Consider the following 18709-nt stretch of genomic DNA (forward strand, 5'->3'; position numbering starts at 1 on the left):
TTGTTCTTTTGATTTGAGAAAAATGACCCAAGTAAATCTTGAAAAATCATCGAAAATTACCAGGGTATATTTCATTCTCCCTAAACTCATGACTGGTATAAGACCTAACAGATCCATGTGCATCAATTCTAAGCATCTGGAGAAAGATTTATTTCCTTTGTTTTTAAAAGAAGATCTTACTTGTTTACCAAACTGACATGTTGAAAAAATTTTATCTTTTGAAAATAGATCTTATGCAGGCCAATTGCAAGATCATGATTACTCAGATGAGCGATGAATTTGAAATTCAAGTGGTTCAACCTTTATACCATAACCAGTTCTTGGATGAATTGGAAGCTACAAAACAAACTGGTTCATTTGGTTGAATAGTCCAACTTACTTTGTAAGTATTACCACATCGATTTCCTATCATGATGATATTATCAGTTGAGTTCTTGACTGTGCAGGTATGCTTGTTGAACTGAATTGAGAAATTGTTATCACACAATTGACTAATGCTAATCAAGTTGCATTTTAAATTATCAACTAGTAGAATATCATCAATAATAATGTTACCATGGATAATTTTACCCTTACCCACGGTTCTACCTTTTGAGTTGTCTCCAAAACTGATTTTTGGACCATAATACTTAATCAGTTGGGATAGCAAATCAGCATCTCCTATCATGTGTCTTGAGCATCCGTTGTCCAGATACTAAATTGAATCTTTTGGTAGTGTACCTGTCACCTGCGATCACACACAATGAATAACTTTGGTACCCACATCTATTTGGGTCCTAAACTAATTAGTCCTTTAGGAACCTAGACTTGGACAAGTCAAACTGAATTTCTAGTTGTTGTGTTCCAGATTGTTTTTCTCGACTTGTGTGTACTTGATGTGTTGTGTGCAGATGAAATAATATGAGTTTTAACATTGTTCAACTGGTTGTTCATCATATATCTTTTCTGAACAGGTTTACTGCTATAATAATTGAAAAAGCCACTCTTAGAGTTCTGGTTTTTATAGCTGAACCGTTTAGGTGACCAGCTTCACGAATCATTTGATTTTGTAGGGCTGTATCCGATTCCATACTTCTTAGCCCTATTCTTATTTTCAATCGGTTGCTCAACTGGTTTACTTGGTTCTGAATGTTCATGTAGCATAGCTGATTTTACAAAGTGAATATACTTCTCTTTGCACATATTCAACTTTGGCTTAGTATCACTGGTAGAAGATTCATCTTGGCTGTTAAAAGCCTAAACCAGTTTTATCAATAATTGATTTCTGTAAATCTTACATTTCAGTCAATGCGACTGATGACTTATTCCAAGCTTGAATCATATTAGTTTGTCTTGAATTTTCAAGTTTTAACTGCTAAATCTCATATTGGTTCTCACTCATTTCAGCTTTCAGCTCAGCAATCTTCCTTTAAAGACTAAACAGTTTAACTGATTCATCAGTTTCAGCTTTATTGTCTTGCATATTAGTTTGTTTTGCTTTGACCTTCTCAAATGAGAGAGCAAGCTCGTGATACTCATTGACCATGTCGTGTAATGTGGAAATAAGTTCTACCCGTGTGAAGTCAGTTGAAAAGAAATCAAATACATGCTCACTGCTTGATTCCAGTTCTGTATCATCAGCCATCAGATATTTTACTTCTTCTTCATCACTAGAGCTGCTCGAGCTCTCAAGTTCTGATTCATCACTATCTGTTTCTTCCCACTTGGACTTGCTATCTTCAGCTGATAAAACATCATGCTTCTTTTTGGATGATCTCTTATCGTCATTAGTTCTTCTTCTCTGCTCAAATGACTTCTTTCCTTTCTCTGCTGAATGTCGACTGTCCTTCTTTGGTTTAGGACAATCAGCAATGAAGTGTCCAGTTCTGCCACAGTTGTAACAGGCATTTGGTTCTTTCTTGGAAATATTCTTGTGAGAATGTGTTTAGAATGAGCCCTAATTCTTTCTCATGAATCTCTCAAACTTCTTGATGAACAATGACATGACATCATTACTCAGTTGCTCTACAAATTTCTCAGCTGGACCAGTTGATTCAAGTTTCATGGCAGTGAGGGCAGTTGTAACTGGTGGATTTGATGGTTGTCCTTCTCTCGTCTATAGTTCAAACTCGTAAGCTTTGAGATCAGTAAATAAATCGTGTAGTTCCACTTTATTCAGGTCTTTGGATTCTCTAATTGTCATTATCTTAACATCTCATTCATTGGGAACACCACGAACAACTTTCAATGCAATTTATTTATTTGAATACACTTTCCCAAGTTCATTCAGTTCGTTGATGATACTGCTGACTCGTTCATCATATTCATTCATAGATTCTCCATTCTTCATCTTGATAGTATCGAATTTTTGTACAGCGACTTAGAGTTTTTTCTCCTTTGTTTGCTTGTTGCCTTCGCATGATTGAATCAGTTTTTCCAAAATTTCTTTGGTTGTTCTACACATTTTGGTTTTGCTGAAGATGATTTTATCCAATGTTTTGTATAGAATATCTTTTGCCACATTATTCAGGTTTGCTTTTGTCTTGTCTTCAGCTGTTCATTCCTCACGTGGTTTCTCAATGCGGTGAGGTGCTCCATCAGTTATAGCAATAGCTGTATTAGCTTTCATTATCTTCATAGGTCCGTTAGTTATAACTTACCACATATCGTCATCTTGTGTAGCTAAGTGAGCCTGCATTTTTAGTTTCCAATCTTCAAATTCCTGTCTTGAGAACATAGGGATTTTGTTGAAAGAAGACATGGTGATCATGAGTATGAATAGAAAGTATTCAAAAGATTAAAACCGCTCTGATATCACTTGTTAAGATCAATTTGAATGGTCTAAGTGTTTAGAAGGGGTGGTTGAATAAGCACTTTGAGATTGACTCTTTTTCGAAATAATGAATCAGTTTTGTGAAAAACTGATTTCAAGAATCTGTTGGTCAATATCAGTCAGTTAACTAGTTTAACTGCGGAAATAAACTAACTGATAGATTGAATACTTAAAGAATAACTGAAATAATGAGCACAAATATTTAATGAATATTCGGAGACTTCAAATGCTCCTATGTCACCTTTTCTATCATAAGAATATGATTTCATTAAAATACTTTAATTGATTATAGAAACTGTAATAACTCACTTCAGTTTGGACTTAAACACTGTCAAACTGAAAATCTTAGTTTCTTATAGCTTATCAGTATACGAACTGATTATTTTTCGTAGCACAACTGATCTTAAAAGATCGAATACAACTGTAACGTCCCGAAAATTTGAAGGTCCACGTAAACCACATGCATGCAAGTTATTAAATTTATTTTGTATTTTATTAAATTGTTTTAATGCATTAAATGTATGTTTATTTCATGAATTTGTGTATTAATTCATGGTTTATTTAAAATTTCATGCATTAGGATTTTAAGTTGCATTTCACGCTCGAACGAGGAACGGAGACCGGGGATATTCAGGAAAAATATTTTTATTGAATAATTATTTTTAATTATTTAATATGAGCTGTTTTAAGTATGATTTTTGATTATGGGCCTTGGTTGTGTATTTTTACTTGCCGGGTTATATTTTTAACCGGTACGCAAATTTTAGCGAGTCGGTGGACTTTTTGAGGGTTTGGACAATATTTTCATAAATGTATCTTGAAGAAATATTTTTCGGGAGTGTTATTGAGCTTGTTGGGTTTATTTTAATGTTTAATGGGCCCAAAACCTTTTAATCCTTTTAAAATATTATCAAGGGCCCACTAGTATGTTATTATATTAACCTAAACCTAGATTTATTAACCCTAAACATCCCTTAACCTTCAGCAGCCGCCCACCCCATTTCCAGATGCCTCCCCCACGTAAAAAATAGCAGCAAGCTCCAGCAAGTCACGGCCACCCTTAAATATTCTTCAAAGAAAAGTCTCTCCTGTTTCTCTGTTTCACGTCCCACGCGCGCACCTTCAAGCTTTTGATCATATAAACGCTAAGGCACGTCATGTATCTCCTTTCTCATCATTTACATCATGTTTATATGCTGTTGTATATGTGTTTGCATGAATTTTCGTTGGTCCATTGTATGACATCATTTTTACAAATATTTTGACATGAACATGCATTTACATTTTTCATATCCTTGTGCAAAGGGCTGCCGAATTTGAGTGCTAGGGTGCTGATAATGTTGAGAAATAATAGGGTTAAGGGCTGGAGTCAAAACTTGATGGGTTTAGGTGAGGGCCGATCGGTACTTGGTGTAGGTTGGCTCGGTTTGGCAAGATCGAAGGCTTTGGTGTGTGCCACCTTGCATGGCTCAATTTTCAGCCAAGAAGCTAACCCTTTTGGGTCCATGATGAGGCTGGGAGAGGGCCATGCACAGCTGGTCGTGGTCTAGTTGTTGGTCGGAGGGCTAAGTTAATGTGTGGCTCGGTTGTCTTATGTGGTGCGGGTTTGTGGGTATCGCAAGGGGCTGATGTTTTGGGCAGTATGGTCAGCTAGGGTCGGTCCATGGGAGTCTCTTGGGTTTGAACATGGTCCCATTATAGCTGGTTAGGTGCTGGTCCGCGTGGTTTTGAGATAGGATCGAAAGTATAGAACGTTTGGTGCACTAGGGTCTTGAGTTAGCTCGTGCAGTAAAATTCCAGCAACATTTCGGGGTTTTTTTGTGGGTTATAACTAGGCTGGAATAAGTGGTTTTTAGGCTGGACATGTATGTTTAAGTCATATTTCAAGTTGGGAAAAGTTTGGTTGAAATTTGGGTTGATTCGGGTTAAACCTGGGACTCCAGTCCAAGTTTTAAAACGAATCAATTAAGTTTTAAAACGGGCTCGATTTTACGTCTAAGAAATACTTTTATATATGTTTGAGGTGTTTTAAGGAGTTTGGTAAGCTTCAGGTTGAAATTGTGAGGTCCGGGGGTAAAATGGTCTTTTTGGGTTTCCAGGGGCAAAATGACCATTTTGCACCCGGGGTAAAATTTTAGTCCTGGCAGTGCCCTGAGCACAAATTTAACATTTTTTTTAAATGTTTATGCATCATGATCATGATTTTTATGAAATTATAAAATTTACGTTTCATGCTTGATTTTAAGAAAAATTTACGCATGTGCATGATTTTGATAAGTGATGAAAATGATGATGTTTTGAAGGATTGGAATTAGTTGTGACTGACGATGTATATATAAATGCTTAAGATGTATATGTAAATGCTGATGACGAGGCCTAGGCACATTGGATGGGTAATACTGTCACTGATGTCTAACAGCCGTCAGTTACCACGGTTTTATGTAGATGGATCTATCGTATAATGATGAACGATGATATGAAAGTCACAACTAATGAACAAAATTCAATAAGGAAAGGTATAAGTATATGATGATACGATAAGCTGTTTTGGCATGTTATGATTTCATGTGACACGTTTGCATTTACGTTTTTTTAGTTCATGAAAGGTAAGTTGATTACAATGTATTTTCACTGCTGTGTACTATATATATGTACTTGTTAGTCCGATACAGGTGTGTTGAGTCTTTAGACTCACTAGGTGTGAATGATACAGGTGAGTATGTTGATCAGGAGACTGGAGGTGATGATGACTGAACGGACGAAACTGGTGGCGTACGTTAACCCGAGGACCTTGTATTCTTCCGCAAATATATGATTTTATGGGAACACATTTAAACAACTTTTTAAATGGTTGATGATTTTATTTTGTTGAGGGTTTTGACAGGTTTTAATATGCTTGACATCTTATATTTTTAAACAATAATTATTTACGTTGGTTGCTCTTTTCATAAATTTTAACTGTAGTTCTTTTATTCAGCAGTGGGTTGATTTTACAAAATGCTGTTTTGAATTTTTTGTATTTATGTAGGCATGGTTTCGAACATTGCATTTAAAATAAAATATTCAGTAGAATTTTAAAATGAGTAGACGTTTCAACAACAATGTAATGTGCTAGTATTTTTAGCTCAAATGAGAGCCTGAAAACTATGAATATATCTTTGAAGTGTGAGCTTCTGTATGAATATCGCAACTTATCGTGTATAACTGAATTTCTCAGATGTTTTCAACATCGTAGAATCTCTAAACTGCTTCACACTGAGTTCATCAACTATTTATAGGCTTTACTTCCAACGGTTACATGAAATGCATTAAATGACTCATATCCGTTGATTTGTCCTTTCTGAATGCGTCAACATTCTTTTGACAATAGTACAATATTGCAGTCTGATATGCGGCGCTCCTACTGTTAGTTACAGTCTGCTGTGTACGATTTGTCGGTTGTTGAGATAGCTGATGACGTGTCAAACTGATCAGGACTTCGATTAGATAGACTGACTATATGATTGATCAGTTGGACTGATTTAATGCGTCATGTTCAGTTCTAACTGATAGATCAGTTGACTTTACTATTTGAGTTATCTTTGTTCAGTTCGATTCATCCGATCATTTAATTTATTAATCTTCAGTTCGGATGACTTCAATTTGAGTTACTTCAGTTATATGGCCTCGGTTCAGTTGGCTTCAGTTCAGCTAATCATTTCTGCAAATTTGTCAAACTCTGAAACCTTTAATTCTTACAATAAACTTGTCGAACTGATGAACAAAAACAACAAGTTTGGCTTTGTATATACAACTAGGTTAGGTTATTAAACTGAACAAAATGTGGGTTCCTAAGAAACTAATCCCGTTTGGACCTAAATAGGATTGAGTACCAGTTGATTTACTTTTTGTATGAAGAACAACAAATGATAAGAATCAAAAAATTTATTTTTGTACTGGACATTGCATGTTCAAGGCATATGGCTGGTCAAGCCAAACTGCTATCAAACATAGTCAACTGTGAAGGGCCCATGATTACTTTTGGTGATAATGCTAAGGGTAAGACAATGAGTAAGGATAAGATTACCAATGCAAATGTGATAATTAATAATGTTTTACTTGTTAAAAATATGTGTTATAATTTATGCATTAGTCAACTTTGTGATAATAATTATTTAGTTGAATTTCTTAAAAATAAGTGCTTAATCAAGAATGCAAATAATCAAATAATGTTAACTGGAATTAAAAATAGTAACGTTTATAAAATTGATTGGAATAGTAATTATTTACTCTCACCAACTTGTTTTGCTGCCATTAATAATGATAAATCGTGGCTATGGCATAAAAGACTTAATAATCTCAATTTCAGATCCACTAATAATCTGCGTAAATTGAACCTGGCTGATGTTTTACCTAGCATTGAATTTTTTTAAATATCACGTGTGCTCAGCATGTCAGATATGTAAGCAGATTCGATCCAGGTTTAAAAATAAAGGTAGCAAACTGACTAATAGATGCTTAGAATTGTAGCATATGGAATTGTTTGTACCAATACTTGTGATAAGCTTAGGAGAAATGAGATATACACTTGTGATTGTTGATGATTTCTCTCGATTCACTTGAATGACAATTTTTAGTGGTAAAAATCATACTAGTACCCAACTAATTAAATTTTTAAGGGTATTCAAAATGATAAATCAACCTCAGTAATCAGGATAAGAAGCGATCGAGGTATTGAGTTCACTAACAAATGTCTGGATGAGTACCTCAGATCAAGGAATTCAGCATTAATACTTTGCAGCAAGGACACCTCAACAAAATGGAGTTTCTGAAAGAACAAGACTCTTAAGGAAGATGCACGAACGATGCGTACTGATTCTAATGTGTCACAAAGATTTTGGACAGAAGCAATCAATACCGCATGTTAATAAAATAGATTGATGATAAATAAAAGAGCTAGTAAAACTCCATATGAAATATGGAATGAGAATAAGCAAAACTTATCATACTTTTAAGCCTTTGGTTGTAAATGTTACATTCATAATAATGGAAGAACTCATCTTTCTACTTTTGATGTTAAATCTTTCGTTGGAATATTTCTTGCCTATTCAGCTGTTAGTAAGGCTTTTCACGTCTTTAATAAGAAAACTTTATATGTTGAAGAAATTGTTCATGCGGTTTTTGATGAAACTGAGTTGATCGATGATAAAAACTAGCTCTCGGATGAAATTTATTGATCTGGCATATGACAACAACAAAAAAAAATCAATGTAAATAAGATGATTCATCAGTCACTTGAACCAGAAATCTCATATCAGTCAGCTATACAAAGGAATGAAGAGTTGAAGAACCAGACTGATCTGAACCAAGCTGATGTGAACCAGACTGATGATATCCAAGCTAATGACTGTTGAGTTGATGATACTCATATTATTGAAAATGTAGCTGAAGGAAACTAGACTGAGGAGAATCTAACGGATTCTACTCTAGTCAATATTGACGATAATCCACTCGGACCAAGTTAGAAATGGAGTAAAACTCGTCCACCTTCACTGGTGATCGGTAATCCCTCTGCACCTCTCATAACTAGACAACAAATGATTAATGAATTCTTGCATGCTGCTTTTATTTCAAAAATAAAACCGAATAAATTGATGAAGCTTTATTATATAATAGTTGGATTGAGGCTATGCAGGATGAGTTAAATTAGTTTAACAAAAACAAGGTATGGTACTTGGTACCCAGATCTTCTCATCAGATTGTAATTAGAATCTAGTGGGTTTACATGAACAAACTTGATGAAAATGGTATTATAATCAAGAACAAAGCTAGACTGGTTGCACAAGGTTTCATACAAGAAGACTGATTGACTATGATAAGACATTTGCTACAGTGTCCATATTAGAAGTTATTCTAATCTTTCTTGCTCATGCTACTTATAAAAACTTTAAAATATTTCAGATGGATGTAAAGTGCCTTTCTGAATGGACTATTGTAGGAAGAGGTATACGTGGAACAACCGAAAGGTTTTATTAATCATGTTTTACCTGATCATGTTTTTAAATTAAACAAAGACTTGTATGGATTAAAACAAGCACCACGTGCTTGGTATGACATTCTTTCAAAATTTTTACTTGATCATGATTTTACAATAGGATCAGTGGATAAAACTCTATTCACATTTATTAAAGATGATCATACTTTGTTTGTCCAGATTTACGTTGATGATATTAAATTTGGATCCACTAACCCAAAGCTTTGCAAGAGATTTGCTAAAATAATTCAAGATATGTTCGAGATCAACATGATGGGTGGACTGAATTCTTTTCTCGGACTGCAAGTTAAGCAGTTGGATACTGTAATCTTTGTCAGTCAGACAAAGTACACCAAAGAACTACTTAAAAAATTCAAAACGTAGTCGTATTTAGCAGCAGCAGCTCCCATGAGCTCATCAGAGAAGCTTGATAAAAATGAATGAAGAATATCAATAGAGGTAACATTGTAACAAAGTTTGATAGATTCACTATTATACTTAACTGTCAGTCGACCAGATATCATGTTTGCATTTTGTATATGTGCACATTTTCAGTCTGATCCAAAACAATCGCATTACTTAGTCGCTGAAATAATACTTAAATATCTTAAATGAACTAAAAATGTTGGATCATTGTGTGCTAAAGACTCATCGTTCAATCTAGTTGGATATTCTGATGCAGACTATGCAGAGTGTAAGCTTGACAGGAAAAATACAAGCGGATCATGTTAGTTTCTTGGAGTCCGACTGATTTCTTGGTTCAGTAAAAAGCAAACATCAATTGCTACTTCTACCGCTGAAGGTGAATACCTAGCTACTGAAAGCTGTTGTGCTCAATTGCTATGGATTCAACAAAAAGAGAAAGACTATGGAATGGATGCCAAGGAATCACTACTTTTTTGTGATAATACAACTGCAATAGCCATCACACACAATCCAGTTTTGCACTCTCGAACTAAGCATATTGACATTCGTCACCACATTTTTCGAGATAATGTAATGAAGAAGGATAATAGATTAAAATACGTTTCAACTGGACAACAATTGGCAAATATCTTCACCAAACCACTTTTGGAGAATAAGTTTTCTTATTTCAAAAATTTTTAGGAATTATTGATTTATCATAATTGCATGAATTTAGGGGGAATACCGAATAATAAAACCCTACTGATAAGGCAGTCGTCAGTAAGTCTTTGAGTATTAAATTAGCAGTTAGCCTCATAACCTAACTGATAGAATGTGCTCTCAATCTAATTGATCTTATCATTTAACAGCGTCTTTTGTGATTCATTTAAACTCATTACTAATCTTTATGAGCGACTTATTTACTCAGTTTATATTTTAATTTTTAAAATGAATTTTTTTAAAAAAAATTTCAAAAATTCTCATTTTCAGCGTGGCACGTGTCTCGTATGTTAACAGATCAAAACCCGCACATGTTAAATGATTGAAATCCCTTAATCTTTCAGTTTACCTTCGCATCTTCTTATTCAAAGCATTTCTTCCCTCAAACTTCTTGCTCTCTTTCACGTCAAAAATCATCTAATTTTAATCTCTGAGAACCTATTTTAGATATGACGTTCCAGCAACTTCTTTCTATATCATGAACGTTCTTGCAGCCTATTTCGAATCAATTTATTCTATGGAAGATGTTGCTGTCTCTCAAGTCTTCAAAGCTGTTGAGTCATCTGGACTCAGGACTTTTCTCAGTTCTTCGTTGGACATCTATGTGGAAGAACTGAAAACTTTCTAGGCAAGAGGGATATTAACTGAAGATGAGAATATACTAATGGCTTTGGGAGAGGATAATCTGATAATCGAGCAAGATACTGCACTATTTCAGTTGCCTACTGAATGGCTAACTGATTTCTCTCTAGTACCTCAGCAAGCAGTTGAGCATATGAAGCTGAAGTTTTTTAAATCTAGTGATAGTATCAAGACCTCTGGGAAGACGAAAGAGATGAAGTTGAAGTTTCAACTTTTGCCTGACGTTTTGGCCCAGACAATTCTAGCAAAGGCCAGATCGTTTGGCGCCTACACTACAAAGAAATTTTTAGTGATGACAGCCATTGCCACATGACTTAAAGTTAACTGGTCAGTAATCCTATTCCAGATTCTCAAGGCTATGATTTAAAATGAGAAGCAATCAGTTGGATTCGCCATCCTCTTGAGCAGAATGTTTGAAGACTCAGGAGCGCTATTGGAAAACTCTGTAACTTTGCACATGTTCAAAGCTCTCAATGCACCAAACATAGTCATCAAGAAGGAAAAAAAGGTAACTGAACCCAATCCAAATATGAAACTGGTTCTACAATCTAGTTGAGGTAACAATTCTTTCTCCTCTTCCGAAAAAGGCTAGAACAACAAAAACCATACCAATATCTACACCAATCAAGGCATTACCTATCTCCCAGATACAAGTGGCTTAGGATACTGACTAGCTAGCTAAAAAACTAAAACTGATACCGGTGGTAGCTACTCCCAGAAAAATCAGTATGCCAACGGCTCTCCCTCCTCCAAGACCAACAAAAGGAGTAATAATCCGAGATTCCATTCAATCCACCAGGTCAAGACAGGTCTCTACCTTCTCCACAATCACGGGGAAAGGAAAAACTAAGATAGCTGAAGTTCATGTCTCAAAACAAATATCAGCTGTGTAGACTCAAATAGACCTACTGATGGATGAAGTGAATGAATTCGCTGAAGAAAAGATCAAATTCTTTGATGAATGGGTGAAATTCAGGACAATCATCCTTGCATCAAAATTGAAGAAAAAAGATGCGCTGAAGAGGTACATATCTTTAGAGAAAGCTTTTGTACAACAAGTCAATATTGCGGTCATAAAAGAAGCTTTTCAACGAGGAGATTATCTCCTGGATCTTCTAAAGATCCAAAAGCTGACTACAGTTTGTGCCGAACAAAGATCCAATTATGATCTTTTCTGTCCAACTGCATATGATGATATAGCAGTGATAAATCAACTAGATAGGAAACTGGTCTTCCTGCAGATGAATGTAAAATTCTGGGAGAATAATCACAAATTTTTTGAGCCAGTGGATGCTAAGAAGCAGAAAGTATGTGGATGTTCAGTTCAGTTTGTCTCTGAGAAGCCGACTCACTGATTCCAAGAAGCCAAACTGCCTACCCAATCAGATCTTACACCTCTCCACTGCTGAGGAAGATCACTCTAGCCAATGTTGAAGAAATTGTGCAATCCATTACACAACAACAACAAGACGATGATGAAGATGGATTTTTTTTAGCGAAATATTTTCTACATCTCTTTTGATCAAGAAAACTAATGCAGTGATTTCCAATGCAAAAGTCATCATATCTGAGGATGTGCTTATGATTGATTCTAATGAAGCTTCTTTAGTTCGAGGTATTTTACACGAAGTAATTGAGATATCAATGACTGAACAAGATAATCAAGAACATGAAGAACAAATCAGTAAGGCTGATGAGGAACATGTTGAATCAAGAATCTAAATGATCAAACAAGCAAGCCTTCTAGCAGTCATGTTCTTTGACTGACAGTTACTATATCCAAAGAACTACCAAGAATAAAGCCATCCTCCCCTAATTTGGACTTAACTTATGAAACAAACTTGGATCGGATCAGCTCAAGTCTCACTGCTATCTACTCTCTTATAACAGTTCTAAAAAGAAACAATACCGAGGAAGCCTTGGAATCTTTCAAAGATAAAATTCTCAAAGAAGTGTCAGATCTATCCAAGGTTGTGATTTTAATTGACTGGAGCAGATAAAAAAGGCCTAGGCATCACTGCTACTCATCTTGGTGGGTAAATCCAAGTCAATAACTTTCAAATTTGCACCAAGATAAAGAAATTTGAAGCAAACTTTAATTCCAAGATTGATTGCGACAGTTCTCAGTTAGTATCTATTCTTACGTACCTAAAGCCACCATCTGATGTTGAAAAAAAAGGGAAGAGAAGAAGTCAACTAGTTCCAGTCAGCCTAAATCTACTGATGCAGAGAAGAAACCTACTGACAAACACTCTATTCAGTTTAGAAGATGATACATGAAGAACAATGCATATTCAATCAGTTAGATAGTTCGGTTGTATATAGTGTTTGAGAATAAATTCTGTTTTTGGCGTAATTTTGTCAAATACCAAAATGAGAAAATTGTTGGAACATTTTAAATTTTGTTGATTGAATAAGGATAAATACAAAACCTAATCGAACTGATTCAAGGAGAAAAATAGAACTAAGAAGTTTAACTGATTACAAAGTCAGACTGATAAAATATAATAAGGATATTGTCGATTCTAGGCCGACTTATGAAGCTCAACTTACATTCTATCTAGTTGATCAGTGAGATCAAATCCATATATTTCCTAAGCAATCAGTATGATCAGTTATTAAGGACCAGAGTCTAGCTGAAATATTAGATAAAGCTTTCCATATTAATAGTCACTGAACCTTAAACATAATGTCAGGTTTCGGAGCACTACAAGAACATGTTAGAAAGGACGATAACATGGAAACAACGACATCTTCATTTGAAAACATATATATTTTGAATATATTATCGTTTTAAATTAAAGTTGTAAATAAATCAGTTGAACAAGCTCTAAGTGAATGACACGATCTATCTTTGGAGTATAAAAAGCAAAATGATCTTCTCTGTAAAAGCTTTCTAAGAGCCAAACTGAAATAGAAAGCACACACTGATATATCATTATCTAATCATTCTGAGGATCAAATTTGTGCTTATAATTTCTCCGTCAAATCTGTATAATTGAGATTATGAATTCTTACTGCTCAAAGTATTTAGATTGAAGTTTAACTAAAAGTTTCAGTTAGGAAATGTAAGTCCTACTGAAGTGGGTAATTTCAAATTATTTGTAATTACCAAAATCTTTTAGTGCAAACCTTCTGTGAGATGAATGTAGGAGTTTTGAAATCTCCGAACATCCAGAAATATCCTTGTATTTATTTACTTTTCAGTTTACCTCTCTCTTACTGACCTTCTTGTTGAGCCATTTGTTCAACCAATTTCAGTAAGTATTTATATTTCCGCACAGTTTGCTGATTGATTTGCTGAGAACCCAACTGACAAGACCAAAATTTTAGTGTTGCTAACACAACCGAAAATTGTTATTGATAAATTTATTCACATCCTTGAAATTTATTTTGATCCTAACAGAATCTTATTTTTTAACCGTATATGGGAAATATATATTTGTGTTGAAAAAAATTGATAGTAAAAAAAACTTCTATGCAATTGATTATGAATAAAATAATTTCACAGTCGTAACCATCAACTTGTAAAAATAAATTATACCAGTAATGATTTTCATATGTCATGTAAATGGCCGAAAATAACATTTGTCCTATAACATTTTTTTTAATTATAATATAACTAGTTTTGTGTTAAATTTTTTTTAGAATATATGAAAATTTTAGAGGTGATTTTTATAAGATTGTTTTATAATTGCTCAATATAATTATTTGAGCAGGATAATTTCTTCTGATTATTAAAATTTATCATTTTTATTATAATATTTTATTTATTTTTAAGTTGAAGGTGATATATGTGACACACTATATAAGTCATCACAAAAACTCTTTTGAGAGGATCTCATGAATCAATTTTGTGATACTGATATTCTATTTTGTTTACTCATAAAAAATATTATTTTTTATTGTAAATATGAGCAAGGTGACCTGTCTCACGAATAAAGATATGTGAGATCGTCTCACAAGATACTTACTCATAAGTCACTAAAGGTCTTTCATCAATAAAAAAAAAATAAAATAGATGGTATACGTACGAAATTATTGAATTCTTCAAATTTAAAAAAGTTAAAAAATTACTAAATACTAGGGGAAGTAAATACTCATGATGATATTTTACAGGAAATAATTGAAATTTGCACATTTACTAAGCCATAGTCAAATCAAATCTTTTGACTTCCTCTACATGGATACAACTACAGGAACACAGATTGGGCTAAATGACAAAATACAAAGAAGGGCCCAAAAATTTTCACATCTAGTGGAAGTAGAAAATATGCACCTAAACATCAATAACTCGTAGGCTCATTCGAACTTCGACGTCTCCCCATCCCGGTAACACCGCCTCAAGCTCCGCCTTGACCATGTTGGGTGCTTCGTGGTGTCAATTGGGGGAGAGGAAGGTCCTTTACATCCAACTGACCTTGTCTCTGCTTGGATTTTGATTTCTTGGGCTTGTTTTGGATTTTGCTAATTCGGTCCAATATCTCCGAGACTTCGTCCATATTGGGCCGACATTTTGGGTCGGGCTCGAGACACTGTAGAATGAGTTCTGATACCTGGAACGCGGCCTTCGGAGGGTATTCGTCGTTAAGTCGAGGGTCGATTAGTTTCTTCAACTTGTTCTTGCTAGACAACATAGGTTTAGCCCACTCAACCAAATTCGTTTGCACATTGGGCCGATTATGGTCTATCACTTGAAGGCCCGTGATGATCTCCAACAGCACCACCCCAAATCCAAAAACATCACTTTTCACATACAAGCGACCTAGAAGAGATCAATAATACAAACTTGATATTAATATTATTCAAAATGTTGTAATATTATTCTTATGCGAACATAATAAATTTAAACAACTACCCGTAGCCATGTATTCGGGAGCAGCATAGCCGAAAGTTCCAACGATATTCGTGGTAATATGCGAATTTCCGTCGATCGGACCCAATTTAGCAAGTCCAAAATCCGAAAGTTTGGCGTTGAATTCCTACAAAAAGGAAACGAAATTTAGGGACGAATTCGATAGATTCAAATGTTAAATTTTCGAGCTAACGAACCTCGTCGAGCAAGATATTCGAAGCCTTGAAGTCTCTATAGATGACTTGCTTCTCGGTTGTATGTAAGAAAGCAGCCCCACGAGCAGCCCCTATTGCTATTTTAATTCGTGTATCCCATGGTATTGTTTCACCTCTTCCCTCTGAAAATAATACAATAATTAATATTCACATAAGATAATAAATAAATTTAATTTTTTTTATCATATGATAGATATATCGCATGTTTCATACATACCAACAAATTTTTTATACAAAAAAGATATGTTTAAATAATAATATTAAAAATTAAAAATTATTTGCTTACTTCTGAAGAGGTGACTTGCCAAGCTTCCTTTTTGCATGTACTCGTACACTAGGAGGAATTGTTTCTGTTCCCAGCAATAACCGAATAATTTAACAAGATTTGGGTGGCTAAATTTTCCCAAAAATTTCACCTCCGCCTGTAAATTTAATAAATCAATTGATTAATGTAAATATTAATGTTATAGAAATCAAAATATTTATCTTCGGAATTTTCAATTAATACAGCTTTAATTTTTTAAGATATATTATTGGTCATATAATTGAAGTAAAAAAAAATGGTACTAGTAATTAAAACTTGGACAGACAAAGTGGGAGGAACGCACATGATATCGCATTTGACTTCTAATTTACAATTTTGACTTCCATGCACAACTATTAAACTTTATTCCTACTAGAATATATATACATATATATATATATATATATACCGATATTCACACTACAAAGTAATAATCTTAGCAAATAAGAGATCCGTCTCACAAAATACGACCTGTGAGACCGTCTCACACAAGTTTTTGCCATAATTGGAAAACCAAACGTACAAGTTTCAGAAATCGATTTTCCAAAACCCAAAAATTACATAAAACACGGGACGATTACATAGATGTGTGTGTGCTCGACCAATAGTATATTTTTAAACTTCAGGTTATTATACTAACAAACTTTGGTGTCATCTTTTGATCAAATACCAAATTCATCCGTATTTTGTTTCACTTTCGTTATTCAAGAATATATGTGTATATATATACATATATTTTGCACAATATATATTTATATATTTTGCATATGGCTGTATACTATATAGATATAGTAAATTACAGGTTTGTCCTTCGAGAAATCAAAGCAATAATGCTAAAAAAAATGGACGCATTTGGTCCTGAAGTCTTTGCGTGGGCTCCTACAAGTGTTAGATATTTGTTGACCCATGGAGCTATGGTCGTTGGCTAAATATTATATTGTAATTTATCAGATTTTCTGAATACATTTATATTTTGTATCTATTTTCATTAATTTTTAAATGGTATTATTTCTGTTGTATTATAATATCCAAATTATATTTAATTAATTTTTAAATGTTATTAAAATAATTGTCTTTTAGTTATATGTTTATTTATTAATATGAATTTACTACTTTAATTGTTAAACGTCGTGTTATCAATTATTTCTATCTACTTTTAAAAATATTATGTATCGACTTGTCTATCTCTGCATAATAATTTAGGCAAAAACGTGTGTGAGACAATCTCACGGGTCATATTTTGTGAGACATATCTCTTATTTGGATAATCAATGAAAAAATATTATTTTTTATTGTGAATATCGATAGGGTTGACCCATCTCAAAGATAAAAATTCGTGAGACCGTCTCATAAAAACTTACTCTAATATTCATAGTTTCTTGTTTATTTGATACCTTTGGGCGTATTAAAAGAATTTATTATTTAATATTAGAGTTCGAGTTCATATTATTTTATCGAAAGGCTTTCAATATTGTTATATCATATCTTACCTAAATTTACAAAAATCTAATAAAAATAGAATCGAAGCGTTTTTCGAGTCGTTGCTCTATTAATTAATCCCAAACTCAAACACTATGCATCAAGTTCGAATTTCTAATTCAAGCTCAATTTAGCATTCTCTCAACTTAACGTACTTTCAAATTTAAAAATTTGACTCGATTTAATTCGTTTAAACCCGAAACACATGCTTTAGTCTATGGTGTATTAAAATCATTTTCTTTTCCATATAGAAAAAATATATTACCTGCCATTCCTTGAGACCTTGTTCACTATCAGGGTTGGACTTTTTGACAGCAACAGGAATCCCAACCCCGACCCTCGACGGCGCGTAGGTGTTTTCATCCAGCCATCCTTTGAAAACCGTCCCAAATCCTCCCTCCCCCAGCACCGTGTCCGGCCGGAAATTCCTGGTCGCGCTTCTCAGCTGCGCGAACGTGAACAACTTCAAGTTCGGAGTCGTGTTGATCTTCCCGCTCTCCGGTAGCTGCACACTACCCTCCGAACCACCTCCACCAGGTGGCGACAACACGTGATCAGTTTTCTGACTCCTGTTCTTGATCCCCTTACCATCATTATTATTTCCTGCAAGATCAAATCAAAACAAAAACCGAAAAACTTCTCAACCGTGCATGGATCGGAGGAGATTACACATACAAAAAAACACACAGACACTCACACCTGAACTAGAGGGCGTGACGGTGCTCGGTTGATTATTAACGGACTTCGGCCAGCAGTTTCCCATCTTTTTCCTCTGTTTACTCGAAGTTTAATATAAATAATTATGGAAAAATCTAGCGAAATTTGCGAGAAATTAAGCAAAGAGTGAGGTTTCTTGGAAGGAAAGGAGAGAGCAGAGGAAAATACCAAGAAAAAAAGAGAAATCCTTCTGCCTCCTCGATAATTGATCTTAGTGGACTTATTCTAACTTGACTATTTTACTTCCTCCAACTTTTTTTTTGTTGACTCTCAAATTAATTAATTTTTATTTTTTTCGGGTCATAGTCCCCATGAAATCCAAGATAGATAGATAGGGTGTCAATCGGATCGGATTTCGGATCAATCCGTGAATTTTTTTCAACCCGAACCCGAATACGAACCCGTCTAACTCACCTAACCCGAATTTTTTTTATTTTTTTTAAAAAAATTAATGCAAAAAATTCGAAAAAATAATAATAATATTTTAATTTAAACATATAATAACAAAATTTTCGATTTAAATTAGAAAGTTTAATTGTAGAAAATT

General features: G+C 34.2%; 1 protein-coding gene across 1 annotated transcript; it reads right to left on the reverse strand.

Moving 5' to 3' along the window:
- Positions 1-14606: 14606 nt before the first annotated feature.
- On the reverse strand, positions 14607-18370 carry LOC140966388 (probable serine/threonine-protein kinase PIX13). Its single transcript, XM_073426691.1, has 6 exons — positions 18145-18370; positions 17711-18048; positions 15949-16084; positions 15645-15784; positions 15451-15574; positions 14607-15357 (listed from the first exon to the last, which is right to left on the reverse strand). The coding sequence occupies exons 1-6, from the start codon at positions 18206-18208 to the stop codon at positions 14936-14938; spliced, it is 1224 nt and encodes a 407-aa protein (XP_073282792.1). The 5' UTR covers positions 18209-18370; the 3' UTR covers positions 14607-14935.
- Between the last annotated feature and the right edge of the window lie 339 nt (positions 18371-18709).

Source organism: Primulina huaijiensis, chromosome 2, assembly GCF_012295235.1.
Source record: "Primulina huaijiensis isolate GDHJ02 chromosome 2, ASM1229523v2, whole genome shotgun sequence".
In the NCBI taxonomy this organism is placed as follows: Eukaryota; Viridiplantae; Streptophyta; class Magnoliopsida; order Lamiales; family Gesneriaceae; genus Primulina; species Primulina huaijiensis.